Source organism: Bombina bombina, chromosome 6 (genome assembly GCF_027579735.1).
Source record: "Bombina bombina isolate aBomBom1 chromosome 6, aBomBom1.pri, whole genome shotgun sequence".
NCBI lineage: Eukaryota > Metazoa > Chordata > Amphibia > Anura > Bombinatoridae > Bombina > Bombina bombina.
The window spans coordinates 815,822,179-815,844,895 of record NC_069504.1 but is presented as its reverse complement, the minus strand read 5'-3'; the positions used below and the strand labels follow the sequence as shown (position 1 = coordinate 815,844,895).

The 22,717-nt window shown below is 38.8% G+C and overlaps 1 protein-coding gene across 1 annotated transcript in view; it reads right to left on the bottom strand.

Moving 5' to 3' along the window:
* Positions 1–22,717, bottom strand: part of CACNA1A (calcium voltage-gated channel subunit alpha1 A) — a 632,851-nt gene that overhangs the window by 285,632 nt on the left and 324,502 nt on the right. The window contains exons 21-23 of the mRNA XM_053718181.1: positions 19,779–19,908; positions 16,753–16,812; positions 6,790–6,896 (exon numbers count right to left, since the gene is read on the bottom strand). Coding sequence (XP_053574156.1) covers positions 6,790–6,896; positions 16,753–16,812; positions 19,779–19,908 — 297 coding nt within the window. The remainder of the gene's footprint in view (positions 1–6,789; positions 6,897–16,752; positions 16,813–19,778; positions 19,909–22,717) is intronic.

Genomic DNA, 22,717 nt, shown 5'->3' with positions numbered 1-22,717 from the left:
ACTCCCAGCAGTAAATAGCATGTTAGCTACACATTACAGGTGTGCCGTATTCTTTTGAGAGTATAAAATTAGTAGTAGCAGCAGGTCCTTGGCAGCAGACTTCTATTATTGGTGTAATTATTTGCATGCCGCTGGTAATCTGTTGCTACCCAGCATTTCTTTAACCCCTTAACTGCTGAGCTGTTTTGCAGTTTTTTAAATGCTGTTTATATTTATGCCCTACTGTAGGTCATTTTTCAGTGAGAAACCCTATATATATATTTTTTTTTTCAGGAGATCCAGAAGATTTAAACTATACCATTATTTCATGTATATATAATGACGTGTAAGAAACCTGCAACAAAAAGAGTGGGGAAAAAAAATGCATTTTTTGAATTAAAATGTTAATAAACAAAGTTATAGACAATAGTATGCATGTTTCCCCCTCTAAACATTATAGTAAAAAGAATGGGCTATCCACATATAAATAAGGGGCTTTTGGAATAGTTATCTCACTTTTATTTGCACCTAGGGGCTCCCATGAGTTTCTACGCAAATAAACCAGGTGATTACTATTACAACCGCGATCATCTAGTTATTAAAACTTATATAAGAACTTTATTTTTAAGAGGGGGTTATGGGCTTTAAAACAAGCAGTCTTGGGGTCTCTAGGTCTTTTTGATTGCCTGTTAGAGGGGTATTTATATGTTGTTTTATTTTAAAAAAACAACTGTGGTTCTAGGGCTTAAAGGGACATGAAACCAAATATTTTTTTTTATGATTTCGGTAGAACATACAATTTTAAACAACTTTCCTGTTTACTTCTATTATCAATTTTCCTTCATTTTCTTGGTATCATTTGTTGAATGAGCAGCAATGCACCTCTGGTTTCTAACTGAATACATGGGTGAGCCAAAAAAAAATTGGTATATATACTCAGCCACCAATCAGCAGCTAGAACCTAGGTTCTTTGCTGCTCCTGAGCTTTCCTAGATAAACCTTTCAGCAAAGGATAACAAGAGAAGGAAGCAAATGAAATAATAGAAGTAAATTGGAAAGTTATTTAAAATAGTATGCTCTGTTTGAATCGTGCATGTCTACTTATGACTTTACTGTCCCTTTAAGGAAGCTGAGATCCCACCAACCCATCAATCCAGCTCCTTTAAGCCTTCTTCCTCTTGCTGACACTTCCAGGTTTCCAGGACTTGGTGACGTCACCACGCACATGCGTAGTGACATTACCGGCATCCCCAGATTCCCCAAGTGATGCTGGACCATAGACCACCAGAGATTAGGAATGAGTGTAGGGGGGGCACCATGAGATCTGAAAGCTGCAAATACATTGTGCGGAGGATGATCATGTGTCGTCATGCGCACTTAAAGGGTTAAACCAGCCCAAACCTGATGTGAAAACTTTACTAGCAGCTTCAATCCATGGAAAGGTGTGCAAAAGAAGTGAAGCAAGTCAGTGTTTGAAATTCTCTTTTTTTCATGACTCAATTTAAAAAAAAAATCCAATTTGCTTTTACTATCAAATTTACTTCATTCTCTTGGTATTCTTTGTTGTAGAATTTAACATTTGAGCACTAGATTTGTTTAAAGCGTTGTTGTAAACTGCTGCTATATAGTTAACACTCCCAACGAGTCTACTTAGGTATGCTCTTCAACAAAAGATACCATGAAAATGAAGAAAATTTGATAACAGAAATTAAAGGGGACGTTCATCTGTCTAGAATATATGGTAGCAGTTTTGCAACAATACTTTTAACAGTGTTCTACATTGTGCAGACATGGCTGGATCTAGTTGTCAAAAGTGTATAACATTGTTAAAAGTATTTTGCGAAGCTGCTGCCATACAGGGCTTCATATATAAGCACCCTATCTAGATATGCTGTTCAACAAAGGATGCCACAAAAACAAAGTCAATTAGATAAAGGAAACTGAAAAGTTGGAACTTTTTTTTAATTCTATGCTCAATTGTAAAAGAAACTTTTAGCATTTCAAGTTCTTTTAAGGGTATAATACTTTTAAAAACATTATAATAAAAAAAGGATAATGAAATATTTAAAATGTCAAAATAATATTTTTATGTTTTGTATTTTTAATTTAAATGTATTTTTTTTTTTTTTTTTTTTTTTAAATAATGCACAGTACACAGCTTCTTACAACTTTACATTTAATTAGCAAAGCTAAGCTTTTCTTGGTATTTTTTTCTAATGCATTTCAATGGGACTTAGAATTATTAAAGACTGAACAGTGTTGTCATGGAAACCAGGTGTAATTGGTGTCAATGCTAGTGGCTTCTTTGGGCTCCCTTTCCCGTGCTGTCAGAAGAAGCCACGATTCTTTACACTAGCATATATCCCAGGTTGGTATTACAAACTTGATATAATACACTGATTTGCTATATAAAATGGTTGTCTTCGAGAGGGTCCTGATGATCAAAAACTCACCTGCATGGAGAGACATCACGCAAAATCTTCAGGGGCTTTTTTTTTTGAGCCCCAAAAATCTACATAACCAGATAAAAGGCTAATTTGCCTTTCTAAAATTCTTTGAGGGATCTCACATTACTGACGAGACTTCTTACAAAATCTCACCAGAGCAGAGAGCTTTAGGTCATCATTATGATTGGCTCCTGGTTACACTATGGGGTTGATTTAACATTTGTAGAGCATTGCTAAATGCAGTTAACATACGCTGTCCGCATTTATCATTGCGCAAGCATTTCTGGTGAAATGCTTGTGCAATGCGGCCCCCTGCTCACTGGAGGACAATTGGCCACTAGCAGGGGCTGTCAATCATCCCCATCAAATCGGGATGATTTCAATTCGCCACCTAAAAGGTGGCAAAGATGTTAAGGAGCAGATATCTTATGACCGCTGCTTCTTAACTTCCGTTTCAGGCAAGCTTGAAACTATGGGCCTCCGAAGTAGCATTCGCTGCTTAATAAATGTAGCCCTATATATTAGAATCTAAACTGTAGTATGGCGGTGACATTTAGCAAGTGACTGTAGATAGTATCTCAACTGCAGTTCCACACAGGTCTTTTTTTTATTCCACTATTTACACTAATAACCAAGATATCAAGGGCCTCTATATCCAAGATAACTATGATTACAGTTGTGTGCTAGCGCTAATATATGGCCTATATGTGGACTCTCACGACTAGACTAGAGGAAGGACAATGCAGAAAAGATAAGGGTTGACAAATCTGAGATTACAACAAGCAATTAATAATAAATATGAACACTATATAACCAAGTTAGAGCAACGATCAAATTCCTTTTACTCATATACATATATATTTTTAAATATAGTAGTTATGATGTAACCTTGCTCCTTTAAGCAAGTCTTGTGAAAACATCTTGAAATGTTCATCTTTAAAGTAAAATTTTAGGTGAGTTAATATCTACATAAGAAATATGGATCAATAGTAAAAAAATAAAAGGAGCACGTCACACAGTTGCATGCAATGATTTAGCGAATCACATGCCTCTAGCAGCAAATTATGCTCATGATCATGGAACATAGTAATTTTTCTTTATAAAAGAATACAACAGAAAGTGGATATTTTAGAAGCATATTAGTTAGTTCACTGCAAATAATTGGCAATGGGAGGGAGTTGAAGCCACAATAAACTAAAATGTCACAAATTTTAACTCATTTTAAATCCTCACTAAATATTAATTTGATTATTATTATTTTTTCACAAACACAGATAAGTGACATCCATTATTTATCACATCTCAATATTATTTGGGCTTACATTAAACGGGACACACTAACATAAAAATCTCATGCTCTGATTAGTTAAAGCATGTACTTTTGCATTACTTACCCTAGCTCACAATGTATTTAAATCACACAACGGGTTTAAACACATAGGTAAAGTTATTGCTTGCATATCTGATGCCTGTAAGCCAATCAGAAGCAACCCTTTCACAAAGATGACAAGCATGGCCTGTTCAGGAGCTAGTAGCTACAATGTTTGTAGTTCCCAAATAGAACTTTTTCTATATGTGTGTCCCCTTTGCTTGGGTTAAGCACATAGGCCAAGTTTGTAAACTGGTGGTAACATAAAACATCTCCTTAGACTTTAATGGGGATCCTTGGTACCATTAGTTTACACAGTTTTTATAGCAAGCGAAACTAGACCAGAGTTTACTAGTGTTAGTAATGCAAAAGTTACATGTTCTAACAATTTAGAACAGTGATGACTAACTTTCTAACATATGGGATAAAAAATCTATAATTCCTAGGGGTAGGGTTGTCACCTTGGTCATGTTTTCCTGGACACTTATGAGTTATACATGCTGCAGGGTGTGCAGAGGGGAACATGAATAGAGCTGTTCAGTGTCACTATCCGTGTGCTTTCCAGGGTTAAAATTCATGTTCCTACCTGTACACCCTGTAGCATGTATAACTCAAGTGTCCAGGAAAACATGGCTGAGGTGACAACGCTACCTAGGGGACGCATATAAATTTATGATTAGTAAACACACAAATAATAATATCCATCCTAAAAATGTTCAGTGGCACAGGGCTAGATTTAGGTAAGATTTCATGATACCCTCTGTCTGCTGATTTCTTCTCTAGAGGGCTCTTCTGAAGTGGCAAAATTATGTTAACTGCTTTAAAACATTTCTTTTGCAGTGATGTGCTTAAAGGGACACTAAACCCATTTTTTTTCCCTTTCATTATTCAGATAGAGCATGCCATTTTAAGCAACTTTCTAATTTACTCCTATTATCAATTTATCTTCAATCTATTGCTGTCTTTATTTAAAAAGTAGGAATGTAAAGCTTAGTTGCCGACCCATTTTAAGTTCAGCACCATGGAAAGCGCTTGCTTATTGGTGGCTGACATTTAGCCACCAAAAAGCGAGCAAAACCCAAGTTCTGAACCAAAAATTGGCCGGCTCTTTAGCTTTACATTCCTGCTTTTTAAATAAAGATAGCAAGGGAATGAAGAAAAATTGATAATAGGAATAAATGAGAAAGTTGATTAAAATTGCATGCTCTATCTGAATCATTAAAGAAAAAAATGTGGGTTTAGTGTCCCTTTAATTGCTAATGTGTGTTGAGGTCAATGTCATTTTAGCCAGACAGTCCATTGTGTATAATGCATAGTGTAATATTGCTGCAAATCCTATTACCTTATTTGCTAGCTTCAAAATGGCAGTAACATGAACAAGATGGCGCCTACATGGTGTAATGCACTAGTCAAAGAGGAGCACTTCAGCCATTTTAGGGGGGTGGGGAGGCACATACTTACAAAACATTTAATTATCCCCACATTTTAATAGGCGTAGCTTTTAATGTTTAGTGAAAGTTAGAAATAACTTATTTTAAACACATCACATTTTTATTATTTTGAAAGTCAAGGATTCAAGCAATATCATGAAAAATTGGCTGGGGGGCGGAGCCAGAGGGGGGGCTATATGGGCAGCTTTTGCTGTGCTCTCTTTGCCATTTCCTGTTGGGGAAGAGAATATTCCCACAAGTAAGGATGACGCCGTGGACCGGACACACCAATGTTGGAGAAAATTGGCTGAGGGGGGCTTATGCCCACAATTACATTACAGCTCACTTTGCCTTTGGTTTTGTGTGATTAACATATTATTCTAGTTAAAGTGGTTAAAATGTTTCCATTTCATTTGCCGAATAAAGCTATTTCGGGGCCCCCTTGTCTTTATTACAATGAATTGTGACAATCCCTTTGGTTGTGTTTTATCAAACAAGAATTAGCAGATATTTTTGAAGGAATTTCTGATATGTATTAAGGGGTTTTAGTATCCTGGATAAATAATATTTTTAGTAAGTAAATATTATATCTTGCGGGATTCATCAAGCATGTCACTTTGTATGGTTTTTATATAATTGTAGGTCTATTGTTTCAAAATGTACCTTCCCCTAAAAAAGAGAATAACCATTACATTTTCTTAAAGGGACACTGAACCCAAATTTTTTCTTTCGTGATTCAGATAGAGCTAGAAATTTTAAGCAACTTTCTAATTTACTCCTATTATCAAATTTTCTTCATTCTCTTGGTATCTTCATTTGAAATGCAAGAATTTAAGTTTAGATGCCGGCCCATTTTTGGTGAACAACCTGGGTTGTTCTTGCTGATTGGTGGATAAATTAATCCACCAATCAAAAAGTTCTGTACAGAGTTCTGAACCAAACAAAAAGCTTAGATGCCTTCTTTTTCAAATAAAGATAGCAATAGAACGAAGAAAAATTGATAATAGGAGTAAATTAGAAAGTTGCTTAAAATTGCATGCTCTATCTGAATCACGAAAGAAAAAATTTGGGTTCAGTGTCCCTTTAAGGTTTTTTGTTGTTATTACTGTGTGTTAAAATTGAGGTTAAAATTGGTTATTTATTTTTCTTTAATAAGTTTACAATTTTGAGGCCTTGACTTTTATTTTTTAGAACAATTGAATATTACATTTTGTTACATAATTAATGAATCCTGGCCTGTAGATAATATTTTTTTTCCTTGGGAACGTCTGATTTTAACCGTGCGAACTATGCATGTTAGAACACCTACATATGCTTATCTGGTTAATTAAATTATTTTAGAATTACTGTTTTCCATTTTTGATGCTGCATACAGTAAAAATAAGAACCTTTTTATAATGCAATTAAGACTTTCTATTTAAGAAAAAAACATAGCACAACCCAATATGTATACTATATGCAGGCACCCATCTCCCATAGTTCAAACTGGCATGCAGAGCTCATGCCAAGACATATCATTAAAGGTAGAAGCATGGATGGCAGAACCATTGGGAAGAGTACTTACGAGAAAGCAAAAGCCACAAGTGCGCCGCACACCACAATAAAATCAAGAAAGTTCCACAAGTCCCGGAAGTAGGCTCCCTGGTGAAGTATGATCCCCAAATCTATCATCTGGAATGAAAAAAGAAAGTAATATCTAGGAGGTTAATTTATAATAGGTGATTCTGATGAATATTAAAAGGGACAGTCTACGCCAGCATTTTTATTGTTTTAAAAGATAGATAATCCCTTTATTACCCATTCCCTAGTTTTGCACAACCAACACAGTTATATTAATATACTTTTTACCTCTGTGATTATATTATATCTTAGCCTCTGCAAACTGCTCCCTTATTTCAGTTCTTTTGACAGACTTGCATTTTAGCCAATCAGAGCTGGCTCACTGGAACTCCACGTGTGTGAGCACAAGGTTATCTATATGACACACATGAACTAACACCCTTTAGTTGTGAAAAACTGTCAAAATGCATTCAGATTTGAGGCGGCCTTCAAGGTCTAAGAATTTAGCATATGAACCTCCTAGGTTTAGCTTTCAACTAAGAACACCAAAAGAACAAAGCAAAATTAGTGATAAAAGTAAATTGGAAAGTTGTTTAAAATTACATGCCGTATCTGAATCATGAAAGTTTATTTTGGACTAGACTGTCCCTTTAAAGGGACAGTCAAGTCTCAAAAAAACTTTCATGATTTAAATAGGGAATGTAATTTTAAAGAACTTTCCAATTTACTTTCATCACAATTTTTGCTTAGTTCTCTTGGTATTCTTAGTTGAAAGCTAAACCTAGGAGGTTCATATTCTAATTTCTTAGACTTTGAAGACTGCCTCTAATCTGAATGCATTTTGACCACTAGAGGGCATTAGTTCATGTATTTCATATAGATAACATTGAGCTCATGCACGTGAAGTTACCCTGGAGATAGCACTATTTGGCTAAAATGCAAGTCTGTCAAAAGAACTGAAATAATGGGGCAGTTTGCAGAGGCTTAGATATAAGGTAATCACAGAGGTAAAAAGTGTATTTCTATAACAGTGTTAGTTATGCAAAACTGTGGAATGGGTAATAAACCGAGTATCTTTCATTTTAAACAACAAAAATTCTGGTGTTGACTGTCCCTTTAATTCTATTTTGCCAATGATTTAGTTGAGCTGTACCAAGAGTTAGTTTTATGAAGATATAATCAAGAAACACCAGGAGATGGATTAGAAAAGTAGTAAAGCAAAATAGTTTATAGCAAAATAACGGGTGTTTTTTTTTCTTTTAAAATGTTGCTTAAAGGGACAGGAAACCCAAAAAACTTTATTTCATGATTCAGATAGCGCATACATTTTTAACCAACTTTCCAGTTTACTTCCTATTATCTAATTTGCTGTGTTATCTTGGTATCCTTTGTTGAAAAGCAGCTAGAGCAGCAATGCAATACTGGGAGCTGGCTGCTAATTGGTGGCTGCACGTATATATGCCTCCAGTATTTGGTTCACATGATGTGTTCAGATAACTCCCAGTTATTGCTGCTCCTTCAACAAAGGATACCAAGAGAATGAAGCAAATTGGATAATAGAAATACATTGGAAAGTTGTTTAAAATTGTATGAAATTTGGGCTTCATGTCCCTTTAATAAAACGGATATGCTTTCAAACAGTTATGACCTCTGTTTTCCATCTTTAGAAATTGAGCTTGTGAAATCAATAGGTCTTTAATGACGCAGGGGTCAGTGGCAGGAGGTGGGAAATGCCAGGTGAAGGTTACTTATTGCAAGGCCAACCTAAGTATGCTTTTCAACAAAAGATACAAAGAGAACCAAGTCATTTTGATAATAAAAATAATTGAAAAAAATATTTCTACATTAATAGGGCCAGGAACAAATCATTATGAATTCTGCAATTTTTGAGTTAAGATAGAGATTTTTTTTTTTTATCCACAAGATATTAATTTCCTAAATGGATTCTATTGAATTTAGGTCATTACGTTCTTTTCTCGTATGCACTAGGTAGTTGGATCATGTTACCTTATTGCGGACAGTTTTTGTCATATTTGAGCTTTTTCTATGGGGAGGGATAAACATTCTAATTTTTCACACTGGATATCTGAAACTATTTGACTTCAGAATCTTTTGCACACAAGTTTTACTTATTTATAAAAATCAGATTTGGTTTTGCTTTTTTTTATCTTATATAACTGTGTATTGATTTATCTAACTGTATAATATTTGGCCGAATAAACACAGGAGATTTGTGTTATTTCCTAAATGCTGCATCAGCATTGTCCTCATTGGTTGAGTTAATGGGGAGATTTGTGTTATTTCCTTAATGCTGCGTCAGCATTGTCCTCATTGGTTGAGTTTATGGGGAGATTTGTGTTATTTCCTTAATACTGCGCAAGCATTGTCCTCATTGGTTGAGTTAATGGGGTAGATTTAACAAGCAGTGGATGCTAATTTCTACCCGCAATGTTTTCGGCTCGACTGAAACATAAGTTAAGAAGCAGCGGTCACAAGACCGCTGCTCCTTAACTCGTCCGATACGATCTGGATGATTGACACTCCCTGCTAGCAGCTGATTGGCCCTGAATGTGCAGGGGGCAGCATTGCACAAGCATTGCACAAGAAATGATTGTGCAATGTTAAATGCCGGCAGCGTATGCTGTCGGCATTTAGCAATGTTGGGCAGACATGACTCGCTACAGCGAATCATGTCTGCCCGCCATTTGATAAATCGGACTCAATGTAGCAATAACTTTCTAGAAAAAGTCACTTATATACTCATAGCTTTCTGTTTTCCTGATTAAAGTTTTAATACTGACAACTTTTAGAGACCCGATATGGAGAATTATATTTCTTCATTCTACATTTGTCCACTATTTTTTTTTCTTTAAAAGAACACAAAAGTTAAAATTAAATGTTCATTATTTAGACAGCGCACTCATTTTTAAAACAACTTTTTAATTCATTTCCACTATCAAAATGTGCATAATCTTTTGATACGAACACTTTCTAAGGCACCAGATCTTAATTAGCATGTGCAAGAATATGTGCATTTTGTGATTGGCTGATGGCTGTCACATGATGTAAGGGGAAGGAAAATGGAACTAGCTTTGAGGTTTATCAGAAAAAAACCTACTACTCATTTGAAATTAAGACGACATGCTTTTGCATTGTCTTTTTATTATGCATTTATTGATTATTCAATTCTACTGTATTAAGTTATTTAATGATCCTTTAACCACTTTATTCTTTATTAAAAATAATATGTAGACATAATGAAAGTCAAAATAAAATTTTTATGATGGAGCTTAAAATGTGTAAAAACTTTCCAGTTTTCTATTATTATCTATTTTCTTGGTAGGCTCAGGAAAGTGCATGATCCTTGACCAGCAGTGCTTGCAGCAATGTTATATAGGCCATGCTTAAGACACGTGCAAACTTCTGAGCCTGTGGGTATTAGTGGGAAAGAAAGGCACTAAAATTTTCATTTTCAATTGTTCTCTCTAATTATAGATCTTTGTGTATACAGTGAGAGATAATATAAAGAGGACAACAGATAAGGAGGTCTGCTCTCTCTGCAAGCTCAGCCAATTTCCATGGATTGTGGTTTCAATAAGCAAAAAAAACAACACTGCTATTTCCTAAACAAAAAATAAGCCTACATGAGTAATCTCCACTGCAGCTGGTTTAACAAGTCATTGGAAAAACATTAAGGAAAAAGCAATTTTATCGCACTTATTTATTTTATTTTATTTAATACCTGAATATTAAAAATGTAATTTATGCTTACCAGATAAATTCCTTTCCTTCTGGATAGGGAGAGTCCATGGCTTCATTCCTTACTGTTGGGAAATACAACACCTAGCCACCAGGAGCAGGCAAAGACACCCCAGCCAAAGGCTTAAATATCCCTCCCACTTCCTCATTACCCCAGTCATTCTGCCGAGGGAACAAGGAAAAGTAGGAGAAACATTAGGGTATAAATGGTGCCAGAAGAATAAAATAAATAATAGTGGACCACCCATAGACAAGAAAAGACGGGTGGGGGTAGTGGACTCCGGAAGGAAAGGAATTTATCTGGTAAGCATACATTATGTTTTCCTTCCTAAGATAGGGAGAGTCCACGGCTTCATTCCTTACTGTTGGGTAAACTATACCCAAGCCCCAGAGGACACTGAATGAATAATGGGAGGGAACAAAAAGGAAGAGGCTGACCTTATTCTGAGGGCACCACAGGCTGCAAAACTTTTCACCCGAAAGCTGCTTCAGCTAAAGCAAAAACATCAAACTTGTAAAATTTTGAAAAACTATGTAGGGAAGACCAGGTAGCCGCATTATAAATCTGATCCATAGAGGCCTCGTTCTTAAAGGACCAAGAGGAAGTCACTGCTCTAGTGGCACAAGCCGTTATCCTCTCAGGAGGACGATGTCCCGCTGTCTCGTAAGCTAAGCGGATGACACTCCTTAACCAAAAAGATAGGGAAGTCGAAGTAGCCTTCTGCCCCTTACACTTCCCTGAATAGACAACAAACAAGAAGGAAGATTGTCTAAACTCCTTAGTAGCCTGAAGATAGAAATTCAAGGCGCGAACCACATCCAAATTGTGAAGTAAGCGTTCCTATGATGAAGAAGGATTAGGACACAAGGAAGGAACCACAATCTCCTGATGTTGCAATCTGACACAACCTTAGGAAGAAAACCTAATTTAGTAGGTAAAACTGCCTTATCTGCATGAAAAATCAGATAATGGGGCTCACATTGCAAAGCAGAGATCTCAGCAATAGCCAATAAAAAGGGAACCTTCCAAGACAACAATTTAATGTCAACGGAATGCAGAGGCTCAAACAGAACCGGTTGCATAACCCGAAGAACAAGATTTAGGCTCCAAGGAGGAGCCCCAGATCTAAACACAGGTCTGATCCTAATCAAAGCCTTAACAAAGGACTGCACGTCTGGAAGCTCAGCCAGTCTCTTGTGCAATAAAACTGACAGGGCCGAAATCTGTCCCCTCAGGGAACTAGCAGAAAGGCCCTTCTCCAGCCAATCCTGGAGAAAAGATAAGATCCTGGCAACCTTAACTCCGTGCCAGGAAAAACCACGCTCTTCACACCAGAATAAGTAGGTCCTTCACACCCTGTGGTAGATACGCAGAGCAATTGTTTTATAAGCTTGAATAAGACTATCAATGACACTCTCAGAGAAACCTCTCTTGGCTAAGACTAAGCATTCAATCTCCACGCAGTCAGCCTCAGAGAATCTAGATTTTGATGAACAAATGGACCTTGTATTAGCAGGTCTCTGCCACAAGGTAACTTCCACGGAGGAAATGAGGACATCGCCACTAGATCCGCGAACCACGTCCTTCGTGGCCATGATGGCGCAATCAGGATTACTGATACCCGCTCCTGCTTGATGCGGGCCACCACTCGAGGAAGAAGCGGTAATGGGGGAAAAAGATATATAAGTTTGAACCTCCAGGGCACTGCTGGTGCATCTATTAGATCTGCTTGGGAATCCCTCAACCTCGACCCATACCTGGGTAGCTTGGTATTGAGAAGGGACGCCATGAAATCTATCTCTGGCGTCCCCCACTTGCTGCATATCTCTGCAAACACCTTGGGATGGAGAGACCATTCCCCTGGATGGAAGGATTGCCTTCTGAGAAAATCCGCCTCCCAGTTGTTCACACCCGGAATGTGGATCGCTGACAGCGAACAGCTGTGGGCCTCCGCCCACTCCAGAATCAGAGATACTTTCTTCATCGCCAAGGAACTTCTCGTTCCCCCCTGAGGGTTGATGTAAGCCATGAGGTTATATTGTCTGATAGGAATCTGATAAACTGGTACGAACCCAGAAGTGGCCAAGCCTTCAAGGCCTTGACGATTGCCCGTAGTTCCAAAATATTGATCGGGAGGGAGGACTCCTCCTGAGTCCACAACCCCTGTGTCTTCCTGGCACCCCAAACAGCTCCCTATCCGGATAGGCTTGCGTTCATAGTCACAATCTCCCAGGATGGTCTTAAGAAGCATGTCCCTTGGGACAGATGATCTGGACAGAGCCACCAAGAGAGCGATTATCTCAACTGGCTGTCTAATACAATCTGTTGAGACTGATCTGAATGATTGCTGTTCCACTGCATCAGCATGCACAGTTTTAAAGGTCTGAGATAGAACCTGGCAAAAGGAATGATGTCCATGCAGTACACCATGAGACCAATCACCTCCATACACTGAGCCACAGAGGGACTCAAGGAGGTCAAAAAGGCAAGACATCCCAAAGTTAGCTTGCAAGGTCTCTGGTCTTGCAATGTCCTCATGGATATGGAGTCTATTATAGTGCCCAGGAATTCCACCCTGGTACCTAGGATAAGAGAACTCTTTTTCAAGTTTATCTTCCATCCATGTGATCAAAGAAGACTGAGAAGGGCCCCCAAGAATTCTTCCGCAAGACGAAAGGATGGTGCTTGCACCAGAATATCGTCCAAGTATGGGGCTACTGCATTACCCTGAAGAGCCGCCAGAACTTTTGTAAAGATTCTTGGAGCAGTAGCTAGGCTAAACAGAAGGGCAATGAACTGGAAGTGCTGGTCCAGGAATGCAAACCTCAGGAACTGAAAGTGTTCCCTGTGGATTGGAACATGAAAGTAAGCGTCCTTCAGATCTATAGTGGTCATAAACTGACCTTCCTGAATTAAGGGAAGGATGGACCTTATCATCTCTATCTTGAAGGAAGAGACACTAAGAAAATTGTTTAAGCACTTTAGGTCTAGAAGTGGACGTAAAGTTCCCTCCTTCTTTTGGACCACGAAAAGGTTTGAATAAAATGCCAAACCTCTTTCTTCGATAGGCACCGGGACAACAACTCCTAAGGAGGATAGATCCCGAACGCAACCTAGAAAGGCATCCCTCTTTTCTGGTCTGGTAGACAGATATGAGTGAAGGAATCTGCCCCTTGGCGGATGAGATTTGAAGCCTATCTTGTACCCCTGAGATACCACCTCTAGGACTTACGGATCCTGTACATCCTTGAAACAGGCGTCTGAAAAAATAGACAGTCTGCCCCCTACACGATCCGATCCCAGATTGGGGGCCGCCCCTTATTGCCGATTTGTTTTCAGCTGGCTTCTTATTCTGCTTGGATTTATTCCAGGACTGAGCCGGCTTCCAAGTACTCTTGGGTTGCTCAGGCTTGGAGGAGGATTGTTATCATTGGGATTTGTCAGAACGAAAATTAGAAGATTGTCGTCCCTTAGACTTGTTCTTCTTATCTTGCGGTAGGATGGCCCCCTTGCCTCCGGTAACCGTAGAAATAATGGAGTCCAGGCCTGGACTAAATAAAATCTTTCCCTTAAAGGGAAGAGAAAGGAGTCTGGACTTAGAAGTCATATCTGCAGACCAAGACTTCAACCAGAGCGCCCGGCGGGCTAGGACCGCAAAGCCAGAAGCCTTTGCATTTAGGCGAATAATTTGCATATTTGCATTACAGATAAAAGAATTAGCAATTCTCAGAGCTTTAATTGTGTCTTGAATATCCTCGAGGGGAGACTGCACCTCAATCAGTTCCGTCAAAGAGTCGCACCAGTAGGTAGCTGCTCCGGCAACCACGGCAACTGCAGCCACGTTGAAACAAAAATCCCGTATATTGAAACATCTTTCTCAGAAAGGTTTCCATTTTCTTATCCATCAGCTCTCTGAACGAAGAACTATCCTCAAGAAGTATAGTAGTACATTTAGCAAGCGTAGAGATAGCACTATCCACCTTAGGAATGGAGCCCCACAAATACAGTTGAAAGTCTGGGACCTGGAACAACTTTTTAAAAGTAGACGAGGGGGAAAAGGAAGAACCAATTCTTTCCTATTCGTTCTTAATAATGTTCGCCATCTTAACCGGCACAGGAAAAGTCAAGGAAACTTTCCTGTCTTCGTAAACTCTGTCTAATTTAGGTTTCATAGGTTCCTCAGGCAGCGCGGCCTCTGGAACCTCTAACGTAGACAGAACCTCCTTTAATAATGCACTGAGGGCTGCAGACACCGCCGTTTGTAACAGCGTGGCAAAGTCCGCAGGAAGAAGGCCCCCTTCGGATGGAGGATTTGATGTGCTACGGGGAACTGCATGTGGAGTAGATAATGTAGCAAGGGTTTAAATCTCACGGGACGCCGGGTCCTGAGAGGTAGATGGCTCAGAGGGACTAAGAGCCTTAGCAGGCTTGTATCCCTTCTTAGACTTTATAATGGTGTTAAGGCATGTGGAACATAATTGAGTAGGCAGGAAAACCACGGCCTCCTCACAATATAAACAGGTATGATTTAGTACAGAAGGAGTACCTTCTAACATGTCAGAGTCCTCCATATAAAAACGTTTTTAATTTTAGAAAACTGCACCTTTATGCTCCCAATGGCTGGGGCACTCACCACCTCCTAGACCCAGACAGTTAACAGAGGAAACGCTCTCCTCAGGTTCAAGTCTCAGCCGGAATGGAGGAAATGAACATAGACCACACCCGATCACATGGAGTGCAAGACAGTACTTCTCCTGTTATTACAAGTACAGTAAGTAATAGGAGCTGTGCAACACTTTCAAAAACGAAAGTGAAGCTTAAAGGGACACTGAACCCACATTTTTCTTTCATGATTCAGATACAGCATGCAATTTTAAGCAACTTTCTAATTTACTCCTATTATCAAATTTTCTTCATTTTCTTGGCATCTTTATTTGAAAAGCAAGAATGTAAGTTTAGATTCCGGGCCATTTTTGTTGAACAACCTGGGTTGTTCTTGCTGATTGGTGGATAAATTCATCCACCAATAAAGAAGTGCTGTCCATGGCCCTGAACCAATAAAAATAGCTTAGATGCCTTAATTTTCAAATAAAGATAGCAAGAGAACGAATAAAAATTGATAATAGGAGTAAATTAGAAAGTTGCTTAAAATGTCATGCTCTATCCGAATCTATCCGAATTGGGTTCCGTGTCCCTTTAAAAGTGAAACTTGTTTGTTCCAGCCAAAAACACACAGTCTATCAGCCCAGGAAAAAATCACACAAAGCAGCATGTAAATAATTAATACACTGATTAATTACCCCAACTGTTCAATAACCCACCGTCAGAGGATATTAACCCTGGATCCTATCAAGGTATAAAGGAGCCACACTGAGAATCTGTTATAGCGTTTTATGTGTAAAAATTGAAACAATCTTACCTCCAGGATCCATGCTGTGGAACAGAACACAGCCTCTCAAGTGTGACAGTCTTATACCAGCACTCCTGACATGGACTTGAGTGAGAGAAAACAGGCAGTGAAACTCGTCAACACTGATTGCTTAGGAGCTGTTAGCAGTAGTCTGGAAGGTTTCTCAGAAAAACTTTCTGTGCATCTCCAGACTAACTTTCAACAAAACTCTCACTGACAGGTTGACATGACTACTTAAAACTCCAGTCCTATCTCGAAGGGCAGATACCCTTTTTCAGGACTCTCCGAATCTTCTGACACTTCTCTGCCACCTCCTAATGTGACGAAAGGCAAAGAATGACTGGGGTAATGAGGAAGTGGGAGGGATATTTAAGCCTTTGGCTGGGGTGTCTTTGCCTCCTCCTGGTGGCTAGGTGTTGTATTTCCCAACAGTAAGGAATGAAGCTGTGGACTCTCCCTATCTTAGGAAGGAAAATTTAATTTTAGCTTTATAAACCCTTAGATCCTTATAGGGCTCTTTATCATCCACACATATTGTAAAAAAAAATGTATTTTCAAATAATGTGCATGATCATAATTATTAATGTGCAGGGTTTCCATTTAAAAATAACTTATAAATTTGTTAATACATTTATATGATTAAAATGTTTTTTATGTTGTTTTTTATTACATTGTACTCACAATGATCATTTTGCATGTTATTCTGAATTATTATTATTTATTATATAGATCAAATATATTTTAGGCATTCATACAATACTAACGTGCAAACTGCTGTGCAGCTCTAAAATTCATACCTTAATAACCATCTCAAAAGTGAAGACACCGGTGAACACATAATCAAAATACCGCAGTACCTAGAGATGAAGAAAGTGGATAAGAGATGTAAATTTAGCCAGCTATAGAGAGAACGAGGGGTGTGGGTGGACGAAAAAAAGAAACATAGTGTTAGATAATGTAAACGACAGGACAAGCTTTTATAAATAAAATATATGTAATAGTGGGTATCCTTTTAAATGTTTGCTATCCTATCTAGCATCTGAGGGGTTAACTACACTACATTAAATATGAGAACTAAGGTTGGGGATAATCCTTTGGATGCTTTTAAATTGCATTGCATTTCTGCTTTTAATATATATATATATAATTATTTACACTACACACATATGCATTCATCTCCTCCTTTCCCACTGGGACCAATGTTCCCATTATTTCAATCAGCCGGCTATCTTCTCCATCCCCCACTTCTCTCTCTCCCCGCGGGAGCTGCCCAGTACTATATGGAGAGAAGAACTGCAAGGTAAGCAGTGGCAGCAGGAGGGCGGGCGTGATTAACGGGGCTGTCAGTTGAGCACACCTCACCATGTCCAAACATAGCTCCATTCTCCCTATGCAGCTTAGGCTGCTTAAACCTTCCTTGCAACTTGCACATTATATATATATATATATATATATATATATATATATATATATATATATATATATATATATATATACACTGTATATGTATATATATTCTTTATATAGCTATGTTTAGCCAATATGTGCGTAAGACTACATATAAACATGTATGTGTGTGTGCTACTGTAATTTGGAATAGTGCTAGTGAGAAAATGCAAATACAAAATAACTGTATAACAATATGGGCTATATTAAAGGGACATTAAACCCAAATTTTTTCTTTTGTAATTCAGAAAGAGCATGCAATTTTAAGCAACTTTCTAATTTACTCCTATTATCCATTTTTCTTCGTTCTCTTGGTATCATTATTTGAAAAAGAAGGCATCTAAGCTTTTTTTTTGGTTTCAGTACTCTGGACAGCACTTTTTTATTGGTGGATGAATTTATCCACCAATCAGCAAGGACAACCCAAGTTGTTCACCAAAAATGGGCCGGCATCTAAACTTGCATTCTTGCATTTCAAATAAAGATACCAAGAGAATGAAGAAAATTTGATAATAGGAGTAAATTAGAAAGATGCTTAAAATTCCACGCTCAATCTGAATCACAAAAGAAAATATTTGGGTACAGTGTTCCTTTAAAGGGACATGAAACCCAACATTTTTCTTTCATCATACAGATAGAGAATACAATTTTTAAAAGGTTTCCAATTTACTTCTATTAACAAATTTGCTTTGTTCTCTTGTTATTCTTTGTTGAAGAGATTTCTAGATAGGTAGCGTGCACATTTCTGGAGCACTACATGACAGGAAATCGTGCTGCCATCTAGTGCTCTTGCTAATGTATAACATTGTAGCAAAACTGCTGCCTTATAGTACTGCAGACACGTGCACACTCCTGAACTCACCGTCCTGCTTTTCAACAAAGGACAACAAGAAAACAAAGAAAAGTTGATAATAGAAGCAAATTGGAAAGCTGTTTAAAAGTGCATGTTCTATCTGAATCATGAAAGAAAAAATTTGAGTTTCATATCCCTTTAATCTACTGGTCTGGTAAGCCATATTAATAGAGAGTATCATTCTCCTATTTTTAAATCAGGAGCACAACTAGATTTAATTGATCTGGTTTGACTTGAGGTAGTGTAGATAACTTTAGAAACTCTTGATATGAAATTATCAATACATAAACTAAAAAAGAAGTTATCAATAGATATTGCAATACTTTCATGATTCAAGTAGAGAATATAATTTTAAACAACATTCTAATTTACTTCTATTATCTAATGTTCTTCATTCTTTAGATACTCTTTGTTGAAGAAATAGCAATGCACATGGGTGAGCCAATCACATGAGGCAACTATGTTTAACCACAAATCAGCAGCTACTTAGCCTATCTAAATATGCTTTTCCAGCAAAGGATATCAAGAGAATAAAGCAAATTAGATACTAGAAGTAAATTAGAAAGTTGTTTAAAATTGCATGTTCTTTCTAAATCATGAAAGAAACAATTTGTATGTCCCTTTAACAAAATGTGCTTATCGCTATGCTGCCTTTGTCTTACTCTCATGAGTAAATTGCAAAATAAATTGTTAAAGGGACCATAAACTGCTTGGTACAAATACATTGTTTGTCATCCTGTACTTGCAGTTCTCTTTAACCCTTTACATAAACCAGTTGATAAAGCTCTGCGTCTTTATATTGGTTGCCACGGTTTTGTAACCTGCATATCGTTGCATCCTGGGATAGAAGCAGTGCGCTTATACAGATCAGTGGCCTTACCGGCTTTTTCACAGCTGTAATTTGGGTTAGCTTGTTCAATAAAAATTAGAAGCTTTATGTATTTGCATTTTTTTACACAGTTTAAAAGTTACATAACATATATATATATAAAAGCCCTCAGGAATATATAGAGCAATACAGCCACTGACAAAACATATAGCTACTGCTTTGTATGTGCGTAAACTGAAGAGCATAATAAGGCTTGTCAAGAAGACAACAATGTCACTGATCTGTGAATGCTCACTGCATTTGTCACAGTGTGCTTGAATACTTAGCCCTTTAAAGACACAGCCATAGCCTGAGCGTTGTGCATCCTTCAGGAGTTGCTGCACCATGTTAAATCTACCCCTTAGAGTAAAAATGAAAGCCGTACAGAATATAATCAGCTGATATTTAGGGGTTAAAATCCAAGATGGTGGCGCGCAGAATAAAGATGCAGAGCTTCACAAAGTAACATTTGCAAAGGGTTAAAATAAGAGAATTGTTTTGAAGAGAGCTGTAGGCATAGCATGCTATGTAGTAACCATACTACTATAGAAGTACCCAACACTTTCAAAGTGAGAGAAGTACTTCAGGCAGAATAGCTTGGGAGATACTGCTATACAAAACTGAGTTTAGGAAGAAGCGGGGATGTTTGTACTCACGTTGTTTCTAGGTGCATCAGGTTCCACTGGATCTTCTGCTGCTAAAGCTATACTACTCATGGCGATAACCATCAAGATGCACATTTCAAAGTATCTCATGGTAACAATGAAGTGGCAGAGTCGACGAAGACTGTAAGAAGAACGTTATTGGGAATCAGCGAAACAGAGAGGAAGGAATTACTAATTAAAAACAGAATTTATGTTTACCTGATAAATTACTTTCTCCAACGGTGTGTCCGGTCCACGGCGTCATCCTTACTTGTGGGATATTCTCTTCCCCAACAGGAAATGGCAAAGAGCCCAGCAAAGCTGGTCACATGATCCCTCCTAGGCTCCGCCTACCCCAGTCATTCGACCGACGTAAAGGAGGAATATTTGCATAGGAGAAACCATATGATACCGTGGTGACTGTAGTTAAAGAAAATAAATTATCAGACCTGATTAAAAAACCAGGGCGGGCCGTGGACCGGACACACCGTTGGAGAAAGTAATTTATCAGGTAAACATAAATTCTGTTTTCTCCAACATAGGTGTGTCCGGTCCACGGCGTCATCCTTACTTGTGGGAACCAATACCAAAGCTTTAGGACACGGATGAAGGGAGGGAGCAAATCAGGTCACCTAAATGGAAGGCACCACGGCTTGCAAAACCTTTCTCCCAAAAATAGCCTCAGAAGAAGCAAAAGTATCAAACTTGTAAAATTTGGTAAAAGTGTGCAGTGAAGACCAAGTCGCTGCCCTACATATCTGATCAACAGAAGCCTCGTTCTTGAAGGCCCATGTGGAAGCCACAGCCCTAGTGGAATGAGCTGTGATTCTTTCAGGAGGCTGCCGTCCGGCAGTCTCATAAGCCAATCTGATGATGCTTTTAATCCAAAAAGAGAGAGAGGTAGAAGTTGCTTTTTGACCTCTCCTTTTACCAGAATAAACAACAAACAAGGAAGATGTTTGTCTAAAATCCTTTGTAGCATCTAAATAGAATTTTAGAGCGCGAACAACATCCAAATTGTGCAACAAACGTTCCTTCTTTGAAACTGGATTCGGACACAAAGAAGGCACGACTATCTCCTGGTTAATGTTTTTGTTAGAAACAACTTTCGGAAGAAAACCAGGTTTAGTACGTAAAACCACCTTATCTGCATGGAACACCAGATAAGGAGGAGAACACTGCAGAGCAGATAATTCTGAAACTCTTCTAGCAGAAGAAATTGCAACCAAAAACAAAACTTTCCAAGATAATAACTTAATATCAACGGAATGTAAGGGTTCAAACGGAACCCCCTGAAGAACTGAAAGAACTAAGTTGAGACTCCAAGGAGGAGTCAAAGGTTTGTAAACAGGCTTGATTCTAACCAGAGCCTGAACAAAGGCTTGAACATCTGGCACCGCTGCCAGCTTTTTGTGAAGTAACACCGACAAGGCAGAAATCTGTCCCTTCAAGGAACTTGCAGATAATCCTTTCTCCAATCCTTCTTGAAGAAAGGATAGAATCTTAGGAATTTTTACCTTGTCCCAAGGGAATCCTCTAGATTCACACCAACAGATATATTTTTTCCATACTTTGTGGTAAATTTTTCTAGTTACAGGCTTTCTGGCCTGAACAAGAGTATCAATAACAGAATCTGAGAACCCTCGTTTTGATAAGATCAAGCGTTCAATCTCCAAGCAGTCAGTTGGAGTGAGACCAGATTCGGATGTTCGAACGGACCTTGAACAAGAAGGTCTCGTCTCAAAGGTAGCTTCCATGGTGGAGCCGATGACATATTCACCAGATCTGCATACCAAGTCCTGCGTGGCCACGCAGGAGCTATCAAGATCACCGATGCCCTCTCCTGATTGATCCTGGCTACCAGCCTGGGGATGAGAGGAAACGGTGGGAATACATAAGCTAGTTTGAAGGTCCAAGGTGCTACTAGTGCATCTACTAGAGCCGCCTTGGGATCCCTGGATCTGGACCCGTAGCAAGGAACCTTGAAGTTCTGACGAGAGGCCATCAGATCCATGTCTGGAATGCCCCACAGTTGAGTAATTTGGGCAAAGATTTCCGGATGGAGTTCCCACTCCCCCGGATGTAATGTCTGACGACTCAGAAAATCCGCTTCCCAATTTTCCACTCCTGGGATGTGGATTGCAGACAGGTGGCAGGAGTGAGTCTCCGCCCATTGAATGATTTTGGTCACTTCTTCCATCGCCAGGGAACTCCTTGTTCCCCCCTGATGGTTGATGTACGCAACAGTCGTCATGTTGTCTGATTGAAACCGTATGAACTTGGCCTTTGCTAGCTGAGGCCAAGCCTTGAGAGCATTGAGTATCGCCCTCAGTTCCAGAATATTTATCGGTAGAAGAGATTCTTCCCGAGACCAAAGACCCTGAGCTTTCAGGGGTCCCCAGACCGCGCCCCAGCCCATCAGACTGGCGTCGGTCGTGACAATGACCCACTCTGGTCTGCGGAAGTTCATCCCTTGTGACAGGTTGTCCAGGGACAGCCACCAACGGAGTGAATCTCTGGTCCTCTGATTTACTTGTATCGTCGGAGACAAGTCTGTATAGTCCCCATTCCACTGACTGAGCATGCACAGTTGTAATGGTCTTAGATGAATGCGCGCAAAAGGAACTATGTCCATTGCCGCTACCATCAAACCTATTACTTCCATGCACTGCGCTATGGAAGGAAGAGGAACGGAATGAAGTATTCGACAAGAGTTCAGAAGTTTTATTTTTCTGGCCTCTGTCAGAAAAATCCTCATTTCTAAGGAGTCTATTATTGTTCCCAAGAAGGGAACCCTTGTTGACGGAGATAGAGAACTCTTTTCTACGTTCACTTTCCATCCGTGAGATCTGAGAAAGGCTAGGACTATGTCCGTGTGAGCCTTTGCTTGAGGAAGGGACGACGCTTGAATCAGAATGTCGTCCAAGTAAGGTACTACTGCAATGCCCCTT